General features: G+C 37.3%; 1 protein-coding gene across 5 annotated transcripts in view; it reads right to left on the bottom strand.

Annotated features, from left to right (window-relative positions):
* RAPGEF4 (Rap guanine nucleotide exchange factor 4) overlaps positions 1-20,170 on the bottom strand; it is a 147,288-nt gene that overhangs the window by 35,422 nt on the left and 91,696 nt on the right. For all 5 annotated transcript variants that reach the window (XM_031599459.2, XM_090144033.1, XM_090144034.1 and 2 more), the window contains 8 exons: positions 18,481-18,602; positions 16,840-17,023; positions 10,588-10,672; positions 7,575-7,635; positions 6,719-6,795; positions 5,539-5,685; positions 4,670-4,785; positions 1,389-1,477 (listed from right to left, as the gene is read on the bottom strand). In XM_031599459.2, coding sequence (XP_031455319.1) covers positions 1,389-1,477; positions 4,670-4,785; positions 5,539-5,685; positions 6,719-6,795; positions 7,575-7,635; positions 10,588-10,672; positions 16,840-17,023; positions 18,481-18,602 — 881 coding nt within the window. The remainder of the gene's footprint in view (positions 1-1,388; positions 1,478-4,669; positions 4,786-5,538; positions 5,686-6,718; positions 6,796-7,574; positions 7,636-10,587; positions 10,673-16,839; positions 17,024-18,480; positions 18,603-20,170) is intronic.

The following is a 20,170-nucleotide window of genomic DNA, read 5'->3' as shown; positions in this document are numbered from 1 at the left end:
CTAGTGATGTCAGAGAAAATATGGTGAGATAACTGGAGCCTGACATTGCACCATTGCCTCACTGTAATTCATATTTGAAAATCTTTCAGTTGACAAAGCACCTCCAGAATGGTAGGACTTTTTCTTACATAATATGCAGGACAATGTGAATTTTAACTGTTCTTAAATTACGGGACTGCAAAAATCAAAACTGAGATTTTCTAGCTGTCTGAACTCCTATAACCTAAAAACAGCCGGGCTTGTGAAACGTGACATTTTTGTCCCATGGGGATGTGTGTATAATCTTGTCACTGGATTATAAGAGTCAAAGTTTGAAAGGATTTGAAAAACAATTTAGTTTAGAAAAACATATAAACGTATAAAAAAGAGGCAGTATGAACAGTGAAGTTGCTATTATATACTTTCGGGCTTAAAGAGGAACATTCTGCCTGTAATCCTAATAATTAGGTATCTATGAGAAGTATCATTTTTATTCTTAAAAGTGATTAAAACATACAGTATAGAAGGATTTCTGTAATCTTTCAATTCTTCCACTACTTATGGCCCACTACACACGTTTCTCCAGTACTCTGAGGTCAGTAACAGACTAGCTGAGGATTAACAGCTTTGAATATATACTTTTTAGACATCCGCAATGTCAAAAAACTTGCTAAAGCAATATCCTGTAGATTAACATAAAAGTCTCTGCATCACTTTATCATAATAAGGATTATTTTTGTGCCTGAATCTCCTTTTTCTCTCCTAAATTAGACTACTTACTGATAGTAAAGCAGTGAATATTTCTATCCTTAGATGTAAATTCGCTATTCTCTTTACAGTAATGAAAAGCATCCTAGTAAGTGCAGCTGCAGCAACCTGCATTCTTGGGACTCAGCCCATGGTGTGCTGAGTTCTTCTCCTTTACGTAAAAATTCTTCTTTCCCTGCACATGGGAAAGTATCACAAAGAAGCAATTTAAAAGTAATGTGATAAGGATACAAAAATGTGAGTAAGCTTATCCTCGTATACAGCAAAATGGCTGGAGGGATCAAGCTAGTTCACAGTATCAGATGACAACCAAAATAATAAGTTTGAGCACCATTATCTTCCGGTGGTAATGCATGCTCTTTTCTGGCATTATAGCTGTGCTTATTTAAAGTTCTGACTAGTGGTCTGGCATCTTTTGAGATTCTGCAGTTCTGCTCAGAACTGAAAGTGTAAATACAATAGAGCAGAAAGAGTGGATTGTTGTCTTTAATCCTGGATTTCCTATATTTTCTTGAGGTTGTTTCATTGCATAGTTCTTATTCTGGGAAAAACTTCTACTAGCTGCTTTTCAAAACACTACATTACAGCACACTGCCAGCAAGACTTTATGCAGTAATAACAATACAGTTTTTGTCACACACCTGTTGCTTCATTTAAAGTTGCTTCAAGGCGCATAGTTTCTAGAAAGTGCTCTAAAATTTTCTCTGGAGTTCCTGACATCACAATATATCTGAGAGAGGGAAAAGAGCAGTTAGTGTCTCATAGGCAAAACAACAAATCAAGAAACATTTGCATGCTAAGCGAGAAAATAAAGAGTGCTAAGTGCAAAAACCTGCTCTGACCAGAATTTGAGTGTCTTAGGATGAGACCACACACAGTCTTTGTTGCCCTCTGTGTAATGCATGCAATAATGCTCTTTACCCTTCCCAGGGAGCGCGAGATGACAGACAGCCCCCTTCCTGCACAAGTACTCTGCTATAACATCACCACAGTTACGCTGCAATCAACAGAACTGCACTGGTGCAAACCCAGGGAAGTGCAATCAGAAATGCTTCTCCACAGAGAACGAATATCTCAGTAATGACAGCAATTCGTAGTCATTAGAGGGTCTTAACAGACTTACTAAGGGCATGAAATGAGAACTGGTTTGTATCACTGTCAGAGCAAGCAAACAATTTTCTCCAGTATCATTGATAGGGTCTGGTATGAGAAGATGGGAGCAGATAATGAAATACCATGCAGAACCTTCAGATTTGCGTAACACCTTAGATAGTTGAGGAAAGTAAGTTTTTGCAAGAGGATAAACTTCTTATTGTACCATTTCCAGGACTAAAATGAAGGAGGTGATTAGAATAGTGCAGTAGTTAGGTTACCCTGTCCAATGCAGGAATACAGGCAACATTTTAAGAACCAGCAGAATGTCACAGGATATTGCCACACTTGTCCTGCCATCTTTTTTCTTTTTTGACTCTCCTTGCAGATCAGATTTTTTTTTTTTAAATCTTTCCCTCCTCTCTTCCAATCTTTGCATCTCTTTTTTTTTCTTTTTCTTTTTCTTTTTCTTTTTTTTTTTTTTTTTGGAATCCAAATGATAAAGTATGAAACTTTAAAAAAAATGAAAGAAAGAAAGATAGAAAAAACCCTGAGAAGTGAAGATACTCTGCTCCTGCTGAGAAATAAGTGGTGGAGCTGAGCTCCTGGGAGCTCCTCCTCACTTTGAGCGCTGACCGTCACAGTTCTTTTACCTGCCAACCCCTTTGGAAGAACTGTATTGATGTCCCAAGAACACAAACACTTGTTAAGCCAGTGCACATTCTCACAGAGATACTAACCAAGTATCTAAGTGAGTGAAGCAGAGAAATCACAGGTTGCTGTACTCTGAATATGAAAGCGAAAATGAACAGTGAAGTGACTTGCAGGGCTGCTGGATTTATCCTGCATGAGTGTGATCACCCATAAAGAGAGAAGTTAGATCTTGGGAGTGAGAACTTCAGAGCTTTGAAGCAAAATTGTCACTGTATGAAACCATGGCTCCGGGAGCTACATCTCCTCAGGAGAGGAGGCAGTAGAATCCAACTACACTCAGAGGATTTGCTCACAAAATGAAGTTTTCACCAAGATTAAGATGGAGAAAATGAGTTTCTTGTTTGACTGAATGTGTTGGGGAACAGTTCTGGATTGCAGAACACTTCTCCAGTCCAAATGGTATGTACCAGTTTAGTGAACAAAGCCCAAAGGGCAGTTCATCTTTAGAGACACCATCAGAGATGTGAACTATCTGCTTAAAGGCAAAACTGCAAGCCTTTAAGAAGCTTCTCTTTGAGGCCCAGTGATTTTCCAAAGTACTGAGCACTCAACAGACACACTCCAGTAACACATTCTAGAAATCCAAATACAGCAGTAACTTTGATTTGGACTCTCAAGCATAAGAGTAGCCATTTACTCTACCTATTAAGAAAAAAAGGAAAAATCTTCAAGTCCACTTAACACACTTTGAAAGATTTTAAACAAAAAGATGTTGTGCACGGTTAACAAACTGCTGAAAAGCAGCCAGTGAACTTTAAAAGTAACTTCCTCTCTTGTGTTGCTTGTCCATTCTCATCGTTATCAGCTAAAGTTCCCTCACTGGCACACTGATGGGACCCAAATGCTGAGCAAGTGCATAAAATATTTATAGAATTCTTCTTACTTACCTGCAAATACTCCTGAAAAATAAGTTGTAAAATAACTTGGCACCATAGCTGTCCCCAGCTATTTTTATCAAATGCTGAACAAGAAAATGTTAAGTAATAGAAGTAATGCTGGTGCAAAGAAAGTTCCATTTAAAATATGTTTAAATAAAATTGTCACTTTTGAAAGTATTAAAAAAATGTATTTGATCAAAGGATTCAAATTTATGATCAAGTTACTGTGCACATCAGCTGCAGAATCCATTGACTGCAGCCAAGTCTCCCTAGTTTAGACAGAGGAAAAATTAGCCCTAAAAGTATGTAATTTCTTTGATCTTTTTTCTAATACATCAAGTGAAAAATGAAATGGTAGTTTCTGAAATATGTGAAAGGTGTGAAATATAAAGAATGGTTTATTTAACTGTTTAAAAGTCTTTACAGAACTTTATACTCAATTTTGCACATAAAATACTTATGTGAAATCCCAGATCAGATAAAATCTATATCCAAAACATCGCCCAGTCCTTTCTTTTATTTTATTTTATTTTTTTTTGGAAAAAAAAGTAAAGGATTCAAATTTCTTTTCTAAAGACAATGATTATGTGACAGGAAATTGACCATCCACTTGTAAATAAGGCATTTACAAAGCCTTTGGGGGTTTAACCAATATTTGGAATCATAATAGCCTCAGTCCATTCTTATCACAGTAGCATCCAAACACAAACGTACTTTTCCCCTTTCAGTAAGAAAGTAAAGAAACTATAAGGAGTATTGTTATTACAGCGGAAACCTATTCTGTAAGATAAGCTGTGCGATTTTCATTGCATGAAATCATCATTTGTTTATAAACAGTATTTATAAAACACTTCTTATAATCCAGAATTTAAAATCCAGAATGAAAATATCTGCACTTAACAATAAAACAATGTATTTTCTCATGTCTTTTACACAACAGCTCTGGTTAATAGGGTTTCAGCATTCTCCATGTGCAGTCTATTTAAAAGCTATTATATGAGATAAGTATTTACAGTGAGATCCTTACAGAATTATTGTGTAAAGTCATAGAATTGGTGTGCGGCTGGAAATGGATGTATTATGCGCTGTGGGACAAGTGATCGGCTTATGATTAAAAAAATAAAAGAAAATTTTATATATTCTGCACTCTTCCACAGATAGGGAGAATATGCTATTGTTTGGTTAATAATACAGAAGAAAAAGTGAATCATTGCCTGAAATAGTGAATGGTAACATACTTGTGCTGAGGCTGTGAACTTCCTTGATTAGAAACTCTGTTTCCTGCTGGGATCTTCTCCAACACCAAGACATCCTGGTCATGTTCTTTGAGCCTTACAGTATTTGCTTCCACATCCTGCAAGACAAGTTAATATTAAAAAAGCAATTGCACCGATTTGGCTGATCAGGTACTCTGAAAAAGTGCACGACTCAAACACAATAATATATCATTTTTCTAGCACAGTACTCTGTCTGGGCTGATTTAATTGCTGAATTACTAAGCATGCTTTAATTCCAATACAGGATGATACCATATTTTACTTTCTATACAACGAATGATCATAAAACAGCTTGTATTTGGTTGCAGGTTTTAGTTACAGAATTACAGCTGAATTTTGGAATATATTTGCTCTGACTTTAGTAACTGTAAAATTAAGCTGGGAATATCTTTTTAAAGACCTATGGTAAAAACATCTGTACATCTACCTGTAAGTTACTACATTTACCACTTGATTCTGCCTTGAACCTATAGAGTCTAAGGCAGATGCCACTGACCTATCTGGGATATAAGATCTTGTTTTATTCACTATTTGGATGGGAGATCACTTTGGAATCAAGGACAAACTGAGCACTAAGCAAATTCTAGAATACAGGCATGTGAAAGACACAGAGTCCAATTGCTTCTGTTTTCATGGCTGGTAGGAACCAAAAAGCAGGAAAAATTATTATTCTTTACTTGATCTTCTAGATTGTCTCATCTCTGTTCTGTAATTAAAGAACACTTCAAACATGGTTGTTGATATGAATATATCCATGCAAATAAGATAAAAGCGAGAAAGATCTACAAGTTCTGACATCACACTGCCAGAGCAGACCTTCCCACACCCACCCTAAGGATTCTGTTGAAGTCCTCTTTGTCTACTCTCAAGAAGTGGCAGTTGTCTTCACGTAGAACGATAGATGCTGCTCTGGGAGCATCATTCACAAGTGCTAGCTTGCCAAAATCATCTCCTTCATGTAGAGTACATACCACACCCTGCACAGAGCAAAACATTTATATGCAGAAACCCATCATTACTGTGGATTCTATTGAAAAACCTTATACAAACACCGGACTTCACAATCAAATACCAAAACAAATGTATTTGGCAGGAAATCAACAGCCAAAATAATGACTAGGAAACAATACTTGATAACTGGTTATTACTATTACTAAAGAAAGACAAGAATAGAAAAGAATTGGCTTGTTCTCTGAAATTACATTCAGCATGAAGGACTCTTCTGCTCTTCTCAAGACAGAAAGATGTTCTTTGCTTTGTTTAAGGAGGCGCTGAAAAAGCAAATCAAATTTACAGCACATAATATCATATCTTCAGATAGTGCAAAGCCATTTACTTGAATTTACAGTAATGGACGATCTGGCTCGCCCTCTGTGAAATCCACTAGTCCTTGTGCAAAATTTTGGTGAAACGCTTGGTGCAGACTCTCATTCACAGAATGAGAAATCAGTAGAGAAACAGGGATTGTTAAAGACTCAAGAGATTGCTGAGTACCTAAGTCCTTGATAAAACACTCATAAACAGGAAGTTCAGTAGACATGCTTTTCAGACTGAAACTTAATCAAAATGAAGAGGTGACATAAATTTGGCAGGGTCACATTCAGCTTGAGAACCTCTAGCCACAGAGGAGCTCTTGTCAGACATACCTGACATCTGTGATAAGAGTCAGTGGTACAAATGTAAGAGAAGATGGTGGTAAAAGTTACAGGACAAAAACCTCTATGAGATGCAAATCTGCTAATTCCCCAAATTCCAGCAAATTACACTGTTCTAAAGATACTGATGTGACTGTGTTGAATTATACTCAGAATGTGTGTAATATATACCAAAATCATATAGCAATCAACTGGAAGCATAACCAATGAAACCACTGGATCATTTCTTCACAAAGCTACATTTGATTTGTTTCATCAGGTAAATAATTCTACTCTAAATTAAAGTGTGTTCCTTCATAGTTTATTACAATTTCAATAATAAGAATTATATAAAAAAGAATTCTGAAAGAAGTACCTTGCCATAAATGACTACGTTTACTGATCCCTTTAGGATAATGTACCAAGAAGTACCTTCTTCTCCCTGATTAAATACTACAAAAGAGAGAAAAGTTTTACGGTGAAAATATAGTTAGTCAAAACACAAATGGGCCAGATTCTGCATTCAATAAAATTCAAGGTAATTATTGCAGTCATACTCATGATTACCTTGAAAAAGGTCATATTGTGATTTTAAAAGCTACTGCCTTCAGATTTTATGGAAAAAAAACCACACCCATACAGTAATTATTTTATTGCACGTGAAAATGACTTGTATTTTGTATGACAATTGCAACAACTACTCTACCATAATATATGAGACTGTCAATTTCTAGTCAACACACAGACTTGGATCCCACTAGAAGCACAGTGTTCTAACCCAATTGTCTAGCAGCTATTTATACTAAAAATATACTATGCTATTTATACTAAAAATACTAAAAATATTTATAATATTTATACTAAATTTATACTAAAAATAAATAGCATAGATTTTAAGTCCTTTATTTTGGGCCGTAAGATGGCTTCTTAATACAAAGAAAATATTAAATTACATTTTAAATAAAGATTGGACCAAACCAAAATTCCAGATACAAACTCATCCAAAATCATAGGTGTTGTATACATCCAACCTGAATATAGACTTAATTTTGCTACTACCCCTGCAATGGGTAGCAGACTAAATTAGCACCTAATACCCAGGTTTTGAAACATCGACTGCCAGTCAAGTTTGAGGAATGCATGTAAGTTTATTCTCTTGTCATTTAAACATTAAGAGTGCAAACACTTGTGCCACAGATAAGAAAGATGATCTGACAGGACTCTTTACTTACAGACTGTTCCAGCTTTGGGATGCGACTCAAAAATGAGGACACCTGCTAATTCTCGCTTTACCTTGAAATAGAGAGAAATTATAGCTTTCAGTTGTATTTTATTCTTCCATGTTATATATATAGTACAACCCAACCACTCTTCCTCTTTTCTCTGTGCCGTTCAGCACTCATACAGTCATGCAGTCAGATGATGGCCTGCTTCTCTCAGGCTCCAGTTCCAAACTGATGGGCTTCATTTCACAAGCCCTGTGTTTACCCCCTGTAAATGACTCAGGAAAGGGCACCCTTTAGATAGTTATCCACATCTTTCTTCATATAAATACAAATGAAACCATATTAACAATTAATATGATGGAAAAATATAACCACTAATAGCTAATCTATTAAAGAAGATTGCTAGCAATTGCCAGTTACTCCATGGGGCTCTGTGGTACACCTGTTCTTCCCTGAGAAATCAATATCTTCCCCCTACAGATTTAATTTGGCCACTTCTGCTGTGTCAAGCTGTGAGGCACAGCCATCCGGGACGTGCTGAGATCCCTCTTGACCCAAACAGACAAAATGTCCAGTTCACCACCTCCTCCAAGAACTGCAGAACGTGACACTGCACTTGACATCCACCTGTTCTTCTTTGGGTTTTTATTGCTCTGGTGTGATTGACTCTGATTAACAGAGAAGTTATTTCTAGTGAGAAAGCTGCTGTTTAAAACTGCTTTTTCTCATTGTAAACACTGTTGGCATTATTTTCACAAAGTAACAGCAGCACTGCAAAGCTCACATTATCCTGAGTGTTTCTGTGTGCTTAATCTCTCTCCTCACATAACCACAAGTCTCCACTGACTTTGAGGCCAATTACCAGGCAGAAGAATTCTTATTTTCAGAGAATATCAGCTGGTGTTAGGCTGTTTCAGAGGGACTACTAGGTAATTTCAAAGTGCCAAATACAAATCAAAAGCTGGCTCCAACATCTACTTAAGTAGCAGTGTTTTCACACCATTCTCCCATACATTTAATCTGAGAACAGTTGTATTTCAAGATGGATAATCTTTAGGCCATTAAGTAAAGTTTGGGCAGAAACCCTCAAATTCTGAACACAATGCACATAACTAGATGGTGGCTGTATCTCTCAGGGTCTGATATCCTAACAGCATGCACCAAACTCTTGCTTGGGTGCTAAGCAAAAACATTCCACACCAGCTATTTCTCCCAGAGCTCCTTCCTGATAGACTGTGCAGAGCACTCCTTGTTTGCACTATGTGTAAGAAGAGGGATAGAGAGAGTTTGGACATTCCCTATTAGAGCACTGACAAATGAACACAGCTGCAGGCCTGTTATTTCTAAAACAATTAAGCCAACAACTCTCCTATATCCTGTGCCCGAAGGTAAAGAAGCTTTAATAAGGTCAGGAAGTATGCCACCATTAGCACTGTTCTGTACACTGTAGAGAGCTTTCACATCCCATATGTATCCCCAGATGTCTTCTCAGTTGTTTCAGTCACTTGTCTCTGCAGTGAATGAATCCTCTTGATGAAGCCAAGAATTTGATTTGTTTTTAACACTGTGTTACATAATTATTTTTCATTCATACGCGTTCACAGACTTCTCTAGCAGGGATTAGTTCACTACCATGCAACTTGAGTTTTATCCATTTTACTTCCTGCTGCCTTTAGCTTACCTAGAAAAGTTATTATTTTAGGAATTATGCCTTGCTTAAAATGAATAAGCATTTAATTTGCTTTCAAGCTGATTGATCATTAATCTTCCTGTTCATGGGAGCAATGTTGCCTATTGATCCTCTAAAGAATTTTCCCAATCTAGAAGTGATTTCCATCCTCTGCTTTACTTCATGAGACAAAAGAATAAGCCACCATTTCCAAATTCTTAATAGAAACATACAAGAACCACATTTTTTGCATTTCCTCAAAATGCCAAGTATTTCTTGAGGTCCATATCATTTGCCATATTTCTTGCTTTGAATTCAAACCTCAAATCTCAGTCTCTTCTGATGTGGGAAAATATGCTGTTTAAGATTTTTTTTTGTCTTGGTTATATCTGTAGCATCAATAGTGTTCTCCACTCCCTGTATCCTGTCTAGAACAGCTTCTTCTGTTTGATTTAAAATGAGGCATTTTTAGCTTTTACTGAAATCTTTCTTTAATTACCTTTTCTTCCACATCCCAAAGATGCTTAAGGATTTTGGCTGGCTGTTCCCTCTTAGCTCAGTTACCAATTCTGGGTGTATATTCTGTTTGAAAAACATTGCCCATATGTTATATTTTTGCACAGAGTACTATCTATAATGCAGTTCCATAATTATCTCCATCAGTCCAAGTTAGCAGAAATTGATAACAATCATCGAGAGCTTCCAAAGAAGCCATTATCGAAAATAAATCTACTTTTTGACTGGTTTTCTTTCTGAAAGCACTCAAAGCTTGCTGCTACCAAGTGTTGTTTAGCTTGTTTCAGTTGCCTACACTACTGCTGGTGAGACTTTCACCAGTTGCATTCTCTCCTCCAGGTATTTTCTGCAGGTAATTCGTTCTTGCTTCTCTGTACTGTTATTGCCTGCTCAGAGGGAATGCATGTGATGAGGTTTCCTTCAATCTAAGACCAGACTCCAACAGCCAGCACTTCACCAAATACTATTCTGTACCATGTAATTCCTTCTCCTAACCAGACTTCTTAAAGTTCAAAAATCAGACATCTGTTCTGCTGATGCTGTAGCATCACAACCCCAGGTGTGAAGTCAGATACCACACATCTCAATTTAAACTCGCAGTATGGACCCAGACAGAGGCACCTGTGGCAGGTGAGTGAGCTCTGGGATGTGCAGAAACATACAAAGATCATTTTAGCTGATAACCAAACACAGTCTAAATCTGTGGTACTCACAGGTGGGAATACCATCATCGCATGGAAAAAATATAAATGGGAAGGGTGGTAGAAGCTCCTATTTGAATCCCCAAATTCAAACTTCCTATTGGAAATAAGCTATGTGTTTAAAATCACTTACTGTGGTAGAAAGATGAGATAAGGCTTTAATGTGAAGAAGTTCTTCATATATAATTTCTAAATCATCTATACTTCTCTGGCCAGGCCTATAGGCAGAAGATAAAAGAACATCACAATGCAATAAACCCCCCAAATAAAAACTTCAGAGAAGTACAAAATAACCCATAATGCTACTGTATACTCTATTGAATATGTTGGTTACGCTTGTAGGTAAAACATAATTGTATGCTGGATATGATTCAATTAAACCATACACTTTGCAGAAGCAGAGAAAAAGAATAAGTACCACATCAAGCCAAGATAAGAACAGGAACTTGTTTAAACATTTTTACATCTTCATAAAAGGCAGATTTTTTGCTAAAAAAAATATATATATATATATATATTGAGTTTCAATACTACTGCCCAAACTGGTGTGGAGTAACACTGAACTCACCTCATTTCAGGATAGGAAAAAAAGGGTACACAGTAGTATGTATAGGCCATTTTGAGCCCAGAGCCACCTCCAGCACTCTGCTCTGCAGCGGTGTGTGCCCAGCCTCTGCTATACAACCTAACATCCTTTTACTACGTCTAAAGAGCAGCAGCTTTACCAGTTGTACCAAGTCACTGAAGCACACGTTCTTTTCCTGCAGCAGCAGGGCTGTTGAAGCTCACTGCCGCTGAGTACTAGACTCTGACTGCTGCCTACTCCTCACCAGGACATGACATCCATTCTGTCACAAACATGGTGTGCACCATGTGGCTATAGAAAACAATACAGACCCTAAGCACCTTTATTTCATTCACCATGGTTGCAGGAACAGGTGATGGTTCTGGATGGAAGACTGAAACTCAAAGAGAAAAGAAGCACTAAGAAACCCCTGAATGACACCAAGCAGCAGCCATGGCAACCATCTTACAGAGACCTGATTTGTCAGCTTTCTTGATGAAATAAAACATTCTGTATGTAAAATGGTCAGATAAATCAGAAATAATATATAAAGATCTGTTCCTTTCAAAAGGACTCCAAAGCCCTGGATGAGACCTGTACTATTTTTCACGAGGCACTAATTAGGTGTAGCAAATGGACAATTGTAGTGCTTTGTAAAGGAGTGCCTGAATTTCTGCTGCACAAATTCCAGGAGTAAGCAGTGCATCCCAGTGGACATCAAATGACTGCTCCAGAGTTAATGCTGAGTGCTGTTGTTCAGCCACAAAGGTAAGTAAGGACCACTCAGTTTTTCCACCTTCTTTCACTGAAAAACACAAGATGCTGCCATGAATAAAACACACGCATCAACAAAGGAATATCCCTCTCATAGGATAACAAGGAATGAGGCTCTCAGTGTGGTTTAAGTAACTGCATTTCTGCAGAGCCATACACTAGCAGATTTACTGATTGCTAAAAAGAAGAACAAATGCTCTGAGGACTGCAACAAATTAATAGGACATATGAATCTCTGGACAGTCCTAAAGGATCTGAAACAAAAAATGTTCCTCACAGAATATTACAGAAGAGTCCAACGCCTAAAGGATCGGGAGAATCATCCTGGATATAGTGGTCCACAGTTTTTCTGTGTAAACACTGCTTGGTTCAACAGTCTAAATCATGTGAGAAGTAGAGAAAGCATCCAGCAGTTATGTCACTTTGCAGCTCTATTTCATTTTTCTATAAAATAAGTTTGACAGAGACTTCTTTTGGAAGAAAGAAATACTGACAAATTATAGAAAATATAAGGACAACTGACCTCTTCTCTGGCAAGAAAGCTGCATTTTTTATCTATTCTTCATTTACCAATGACACACGCTTATTATTGCCAGATGAAAGACCAATTTGTAACAAAATGTTCTGGATCAAATTCACGTTATCCTTTCTTCATACAGAATGGAATATGTTTAGGGAGAAACAGAATCTGATCCGGTACTGCTATGCCCTCTAGTGACTCATATTATTCTTTTCTATTTCTAAATCTGGCTTGAAATTACAAGGCTGCCACTCCTAGTGATTTATGTGGGGCAGTAACAGCTTAATTAAGTATAAAATAAAGAAAGATAAGTTAGCACCATTCACTTTTCCTTGGAAATGTAAGAAACTGAAGACACAGATTTTAATAAAAAGTTCTCTCCAGGGGAAGTAACAACATGAATTTTATTGCACCCTTGCAAAACCAGCGTGTCTTGAAAAACAGAAAAGATAGTGTGTTGAATTAACAAATTCCTGCATGAGATTAGCATATGAATGGATGATGTCTAACTACATCAGATCTCTATCAAGACAAAAGAGTATGCTCTTCTTTCAGTATGTCCACTTGTGCCCTGTGTTAGCACATTGGAAAGACTGACAATCTATGCTGGATGTACCCACTCTTTACATCTGCTTCTGCAGATGTCACATGGAGAGATATTAGGCATCACTGCTTCTGTAAAACCTGTGTGGTGACCCACTGATGTTGATTTGTAAGATCCTGCTGTGTAAAGGCCTAGTTTCAGCAGGGGATATATTTCAACAGCAATAGCTGGTTATAGACAGGATAATAAACAGCATAGATAGAGAACAAGGCTACACGTTAATGGACAGGAGAACTCAGGTGGTATTAAGTGATCAATAAAAACAGTTCAGTGTTTGGAGAATTTATCAAGGTCAGAGACACTGAGCTTCTCTGTGACTACGATGTTGACAACAACATAGCACTTTGCCATTGATAAACTATGTACACACAAAAAATATCATTGATTATTTCTTATTACACTGTTAACCAGAAAATTCTCAGATAATAAGAACAATAGAAAAGATCAGAGGCCCCATAATATTGTATGCCAAATAAGCATATCTTTTCAGAGTACAAGTTTTGCCTGCAAGTACTACGAAGTCTATATAGGAGACAAGAATAATTTTGCCCACTACCTGCATCTGAACGTGGAAGTGAATACACGTTCACTTACTCTAGCATGAAAGCTAATTACATAATCTTTGTACTTGAATCAGTACCCTTTGATTAACTCCATAAATACCACTTGTCACAAATAATACCAGCAAATATCATTGAACTGATATGTGGAAAGATTGTATTACCTGCACCACAAATAACATTTGGTTTATTAAATGCCATTGTCAGAAAACCCCATCAAGGACTATGGAACATAATACAATTGTTATGGAGAAATTCAGTATCGTTATTACTGACAGCTGTGTAAAACGATGTCTAAATAAAAATTCTTCAAGACAGGAGAATAGATCTTGTTTATTTTTAAGAGCATCTTCAAAAAACTACATATTACTAACAGTAATTAAGTTGTTACTATATATGTGTTTATGTCATTCATTACTAAGTTCAGATCTCCCTAGCATCTTGTTCAGTTTTACTCTGCAAGTGACACTAAAATTTGCAAATCAAATGTGGAATCAAAATCTTTGTACTGAGGATAAAATTTGCTGAGTGAAATCACCAAGAACGTATGACAGAGAATTACTGTTCCGCCACACTGTTAATTTACTGTAGACTGTATTAAAACACAACATATAATCCATCTTAGTTAAATATCATTTTCTAATGAACATCACACTCTCCTTAAAGACTTCTGTTATCACCAGGTTCAGCTTTGTACGATAGTATGCTATTTAATTAGGAGTAACCATGTGGTTAGCTATACCTGAATGTTATTAAAATCAACTAACAATATATTTTCAGCCTGTATTTTCACACTGGAGGATTGAAAAGCTCGTGAGGAAGAGCTGTGTTAATTCTACAATGACTTGCACGAGGTCTGCACCTTGCTCAAGGGAACAGAGAGCTGTGTTTGCTGCTTCACAAAAAGCTGTTTTCACATTCACCGTGTATGTGTTTCAAAAAAAGGAAAAAAAAAAAATCCCTCAATAGCAACAAGAGCCTGCCAAAAAAAATTCCCTGAGCTCTATTCTGTTTTTTAAACTATAGAACATTCTTTCACATTCTTTGACAGTTAAAATGCTGCAGTTAATGTAATAAACAGAGAATTTTTTAAGTCGGCTGTCAAAACAAGTGACACTTTTTTCTAGAGATTTTCAGATTTTGAACAATAGAAAGTACCTTTCAAAGCAACATCTTCATTATACAATCAAATTCTCAAAGTAATCTTCTCATCAAAGAATATTGTCTTATTTCCTTCATGGTAATTATCGAAGTTCTGCAACCTCTCCGGAAATGGTAACTGCTACAAAAGGCAGCTGTGTCAGTTTAAAAATTGTGGTCCTGTTCAGGTCATCTGCAGCTAGAATCTCTGAAGACCTGACCATTCCTTGAACTTTTGGCAGCTGTAATGGTGTCTAGTCAAAACTAGCAGGACTTTGAGGATTCACAGAGATTTCAGCAGCTTTGATGCACCTCAGCACAGACTAGATTCTTAACTAACAGGGTCATAACGTATGTAAACTGAATACCAGGAGAGTAGTTAATATGGTGCCTGACAGTACAAACTTGCTCTTGTGAGCAAAGGGCAGCAAAAATAAGCACTTACAGGGACAGAGAAAGGGAAAAATGTCAGATGACCGTCAGTCTTGAGAAAACACTATTCCCCTCAGTATATTGCATGAAAAATCTCCTATGAATATTCTTTCAGGTGATGCTGTGCAAGTAACAACACAGGGGGGAGAGCGATACTTTTCACAGCATCATACCGACCTTTCAACTCTGCAAGGCGTGTGGATGATAATCAACACTGATCTTGCCAGCGTAAACTTACACTGGCTGATCAGAAAGTCATGATGGAAAGAGAACGTAGTAGGCAGCTGAAAGCACAGTGACCTAAGGGGGCAATTCTCTAAGATCCAACCTGCACTCTGCCTGAGGCAAAGGAGACGGTGCAGAGATGCAGGGTCACAGCATGCAGGATGCTGCTCATAGTCTCCTGATGACCAGCATCTACTCACAGCCCTCTTTTGCTCCTCAGTGGAAAGTGCACAGGATATTTTTGTTAGGAGAAAATACTTTACTTTCGCTGATATAATAGTTTACATATACACCACGCTCCCAGACTGGTTTGTCTATGTGTTTTGTGTGATAGGGATTGTCCTGGACTAGACTTCTACCAAATGGAGGAGAGAGAAACTATTCTGGCACAGTAGTGTTACCCACTTTTATGAGCACAAATATCTGGTTGAACTTTCTGAAATTCAATGCCTTCATCCAGGTGCCACCTAACCGGTATTCCTGGAGTATGTTGACTCACTGTGCAAATAAGGTTATGATCTAAATAGACAACACTGGGACAAGAATAGAGCAGGGAAAGGGTACAAATAGAAACAGAACAAGAACAAGCAGCTGTGTTAGATGGATTCAAGACATTTTTAGCATAAGATTTCTCCTACACAGTAGCCATGGCCCAAGCCACTGGCCTCAAAAGAAGTAGGATCCAGCTCTATATACTTAACTTTCTTGATCTGACCCTTACAAGTAAATCATTTGTGAGGATGGCCTTAAGTAAATCATTATTCTCAGTGCACTTAATTAGCAGTAAAGTATGTCTTCAGTGGCCCCTAAACACTACCTGCATAATAAGGAGATTGCTTTCAATGGAAGGTCAAACAGAGATTATATTGGTTGCTTTGAAGTCACTATAAAGCTGCCTGTAAAGAAAGGGCTTTGCAGAGTATTCAGTGTGAAAGGATGGTTAGCCAACTGGTGAGTGAGAAGACATAATCTGATAACTACGAAAAGGTTAGACAGACATCCTCTGTGGCCTAGGTATAGAAAACATTTATATCTTAAAAAACAAACAAACAAAAAAAAACAACACCAAGCAATGAAAATAAACCCACAGAGCCATATTTCACACCATGCTAGTGAAGTACAACAGGCAAAGTCCAGACTCTCTCAATTCAATAAACTTCTACCAAATATGAAATTAATTATGGGCTCCCACTGATGACTAATTGAAAGATACCTACTGTGCTGACAACCTTTCCTTCCAAGCACTGGTAACAACTGAAAGTGGTGTAGTTAACTGAATGGCATGCCAGCACTGAAAGTGTTAATGGAACTTGCACCTTACTTTTAGGGATACTCAGAAATGAAATAAAAACTCACATACTGCATTTTCTACAGGATATGATAACATTCATAAAATACATGTTCTAATTTATGAATAAGGACTGGAAATTACTTAGCATTGACTAACAAACTTAGGAGGCTGAGTAAACTTGCACTGAAATGAAATAAGCTAAAGGATGCCTGGTGCCTTCCCATCCTCCAGTGTAACAAGAAAGGTTCAGTGTTAATTTTTCTCATCTGCTTACGGTTTTCTGAGAATCATCCTCATATGAGCATCTGGCCCAATCTGAGACAGAAGCAGCATAGTATCCTGTAGCTCCTCATCACACTCCTTTTTCTCTTCCTCTGATGGCAAAGGGGCATCTTCACGCTCATCATCCAAAAATCGATAAAATAAGTATTTGTCCTGAAAGTGGTGTTCCTGGTCCACTGAAAACAACAGAACATATCAGACACTTCACTCTACTCTCTAAAATTAACCTTGTAGAAATCTGCACAGCACTGCATGTGCTGCAGATATATTTCTGAAGAAGGGAAAGAAAACTACTAGAAACTTCAAGAGCATGAAAAACCCTTATTTCTCACATATGTCTAAATTATGTAATTTGGATGGTACATTTCTAAACTGTGTACAACACATACTTTCCAAAATACTTCTATATATGTGCACTGTGGTGTATATGTATGTGCATGCACACATTTTTCTTACTAGATCTTTTTCAGTTCTTATTGTTTCAAACCATTTCATTTAAGCACACAATTCATACTTGGAGAATATTTGCATCAAGAATTTCTAAGGGTTGTACTCTAGTAGATGAACATCTTATTCTAATTGTTTCAGACAGGGCTGAAAAGTAACAAACCAAGAGGCAGCTAAAATCATGTTCCAGTAATACGTATCATCAATATGTAATACCAGAGTGAAGATCATTGACCTGTATCTTAGTGGAGAGTGTACTAGTAAGTCTTCTCTTGGAAGACTGCTAAAGAGAGGCTGTGACACAGCAAAAGACAAACTCTTGGTCTTCCAAGCAAGTCATAATGGTGTGTTGAGCTGGATAGTGTGATGCAGTTGCAGCAGCTTGACCCTAGGAATTCAAGACAGTATTAGGCAGGAAGCTACAGCCTTTTATGAAAGGAAATGGTGGAAACAATCTGTCTTCTCAGAATGCAAAGTTCTCCTTGAGATGTGGGAAGCACAACAGACAATGACTAGAAGCATATTTAATATGCTGCTGTTCTGAACTTCATAAAACTGTACAAGCATAGCCTCAGATATGAATGCTGCTCTAGAAAGCTGCACTTTGGAGGTCTGTAACATTCTGCTACCTAGCAAACCCTGCCAAGTGGAATCCATGAGGCAATGTAAAATACAATCAGATAACTAACATAAATTCCCAGATCTCTGCACTGGGATATCTGGAGTGCTGAATTTGGGAACCATTCAAAAACCACTGAAAATCATCCCAAAATTATGGATATGAGCAAACTGAAATGCTTACAGTCAAGTTAAAAATTTGCAGCATTTGGAAGTGAAGATCAGTTTTATGTATGGCAATATATATCTTGGTTTTGGTTCAGGTGATATCCAGCTTTTGGAACATAATCACAGATCAGTGTAACAATAAGTCTAATTAGAGTTGCTTCTCCTACACTGCAATTTCACTGATTTTTCAATATTTTCATAAATTATAAAGGTATATTGGTAGCAAGATTCAACTATTATCATCTGTATATTGCATACAAATCAAACTTCTGAAGAGCTTTATTTGTAGTTTTTCATTTAGGCTCATGATCCCTTTATTTTTCATGAAAGAAATTCACAGAAACACTGATGGGATACATTCACAAAATTTTAATCGAGGCTCTGAATTTCTTTAACTTACCATGGTTAAGAACACCTTCTTCCAGCAATACTTGCCACATGCCAACAGCCTGACTTCGTGAATGGACACAAGTACTTTGCTGCATCATCCAGTCAACAAGTTCTGTCCCCACACAGCATTGCCTAAAGGACAAATGAACAGAAAGGAATGAAAAGGGTGCTAATCAAGAGAGATCACAAACAGTATCTACTAATAACAGTGCTATCTCAAACTCTGTTTTAGACAGATCTCATTGTAGAAGACAATTACACTGCCTCTGCCTGTGTGTCTGAAATACCAGTGAAGGCACTTAAGTTTTGAGAGAATCTGCTCCAAAGACCAGCAAATGTTTAGGGAAATGCAACATCCAGAGCATCAGAGTGAGCCTCTAACAGCTGATCAAAACCCACAGCACTGGTGCCACAACCTTCAACCCGTATTTCAGAGGAAATCTGCCATGTATATAATGGGATAGTGAAAGCCTCAAATTTTTCAGCATTCTGCATGAAAACATTTAACACTATAATAGCTCTGCCTATTATAGGGAGAGTGAGTATTATGTGGATTTTCCTCAATTTGTAACCAAGCTCTGGTTAGACTGCACTTAAGGGCACTTGTTTGTATGTTTACATACAAAGTCTGACATTCTGAGTCTCTCTCACACCAGGTTCTGGTCACCTTGCAGCTCCTTACTGACCTGGAGATGAACAGCAGCAGGCCTCAAGTTCTGCAGAGTGCCCAAAGTGGAGTTGGGGAGGAAGAAAAAAAAAGGGGGGGAGGGGACCTGTTGTCACTACGTAAAATTCTGTCTTAACACACCCTAACACAGCAGAACAGAAGCAAATGTGCAAAGTCATCAAAACTGTACAAATCTATAACTGATGACATGTAGAACAGCCTGGTTCTGCAGTTCATGCTTCACTTTCTGAGACCAACGAAGTAGATACTACAGAAACTACTGTAATGTAGCTTAAATAACGCTCTTGCAATTAACATCCCATTTTGATGACATAACTTTTCCTCACCTCGACACAATCTAACCTTTGAAATTCCATATTTAGAAAAAAACAAAGATAGCAGCGTACAAGTTTTCCCCAGTTCTATACAAGATAAAATGCTGCAGTTATTTGGATCAGCATTGGTCTTCATATATCACACTTGCTCTTTTGTTGTCCTAAAACAATGAGCCAATGCCATGTCATGACAGATCACCACACAAGCTTCAAATACCTTATATAATATTAAATACATTTTGGACAATAATATGGAAAATCAATGCACTTATTTTAAAAGTGAATCAGCAGCATATTGATTTACTATTTAGAAAAGGCCATACGCAGAGGTTTTAAACCAATTTTTATTTAAATATTCACCAAATAATGCATAAGGTATTTTATTCAAACCTTAGATGCTAAAATGAACTGATTATTTCCTAAGCCAACTGTAGATAAAACCTGACTCCCTAAAGTCAGGTTGCTGTTCTGAAAGTGCCATTGTTATCCCACTTCAACAAGGCAGTGCTGCCACCAGCAGGAAGATAAGAAAGCCTGACGATACACTGAAAAAGGTGACTGAATAGGGCAGAAAATCTACATAAGGAAAAAATCTCACTAGGTGAATTTTCAGGTTCCACAATGAGCAACTTCGTTGGAGCAATCAGTACACTAACAATCTAATTGAGCTTTCCTATTACATCTCACAAACGTACAAA

Source organism: Phasianus colchicus, chromosome 7, assembly GCF_987193195.1.
Source record: "Phasianus colchicus chromosome 7, bPhaCol1.hap1.1, whole genome shotgun sequence".
Classification (NCBI taxonomy): domain Eukaryota; kingdom Metazoa; phylum Chordata; class Aves; order Galliformes; family Phasianidae; genus Phasianus; species Phasianus colchicus.
The sequence above is the reverse complement of the archived record's forward strand: the minus strand, read 5'-3'. Positions and strand labels throughout refer to the sequence as shown.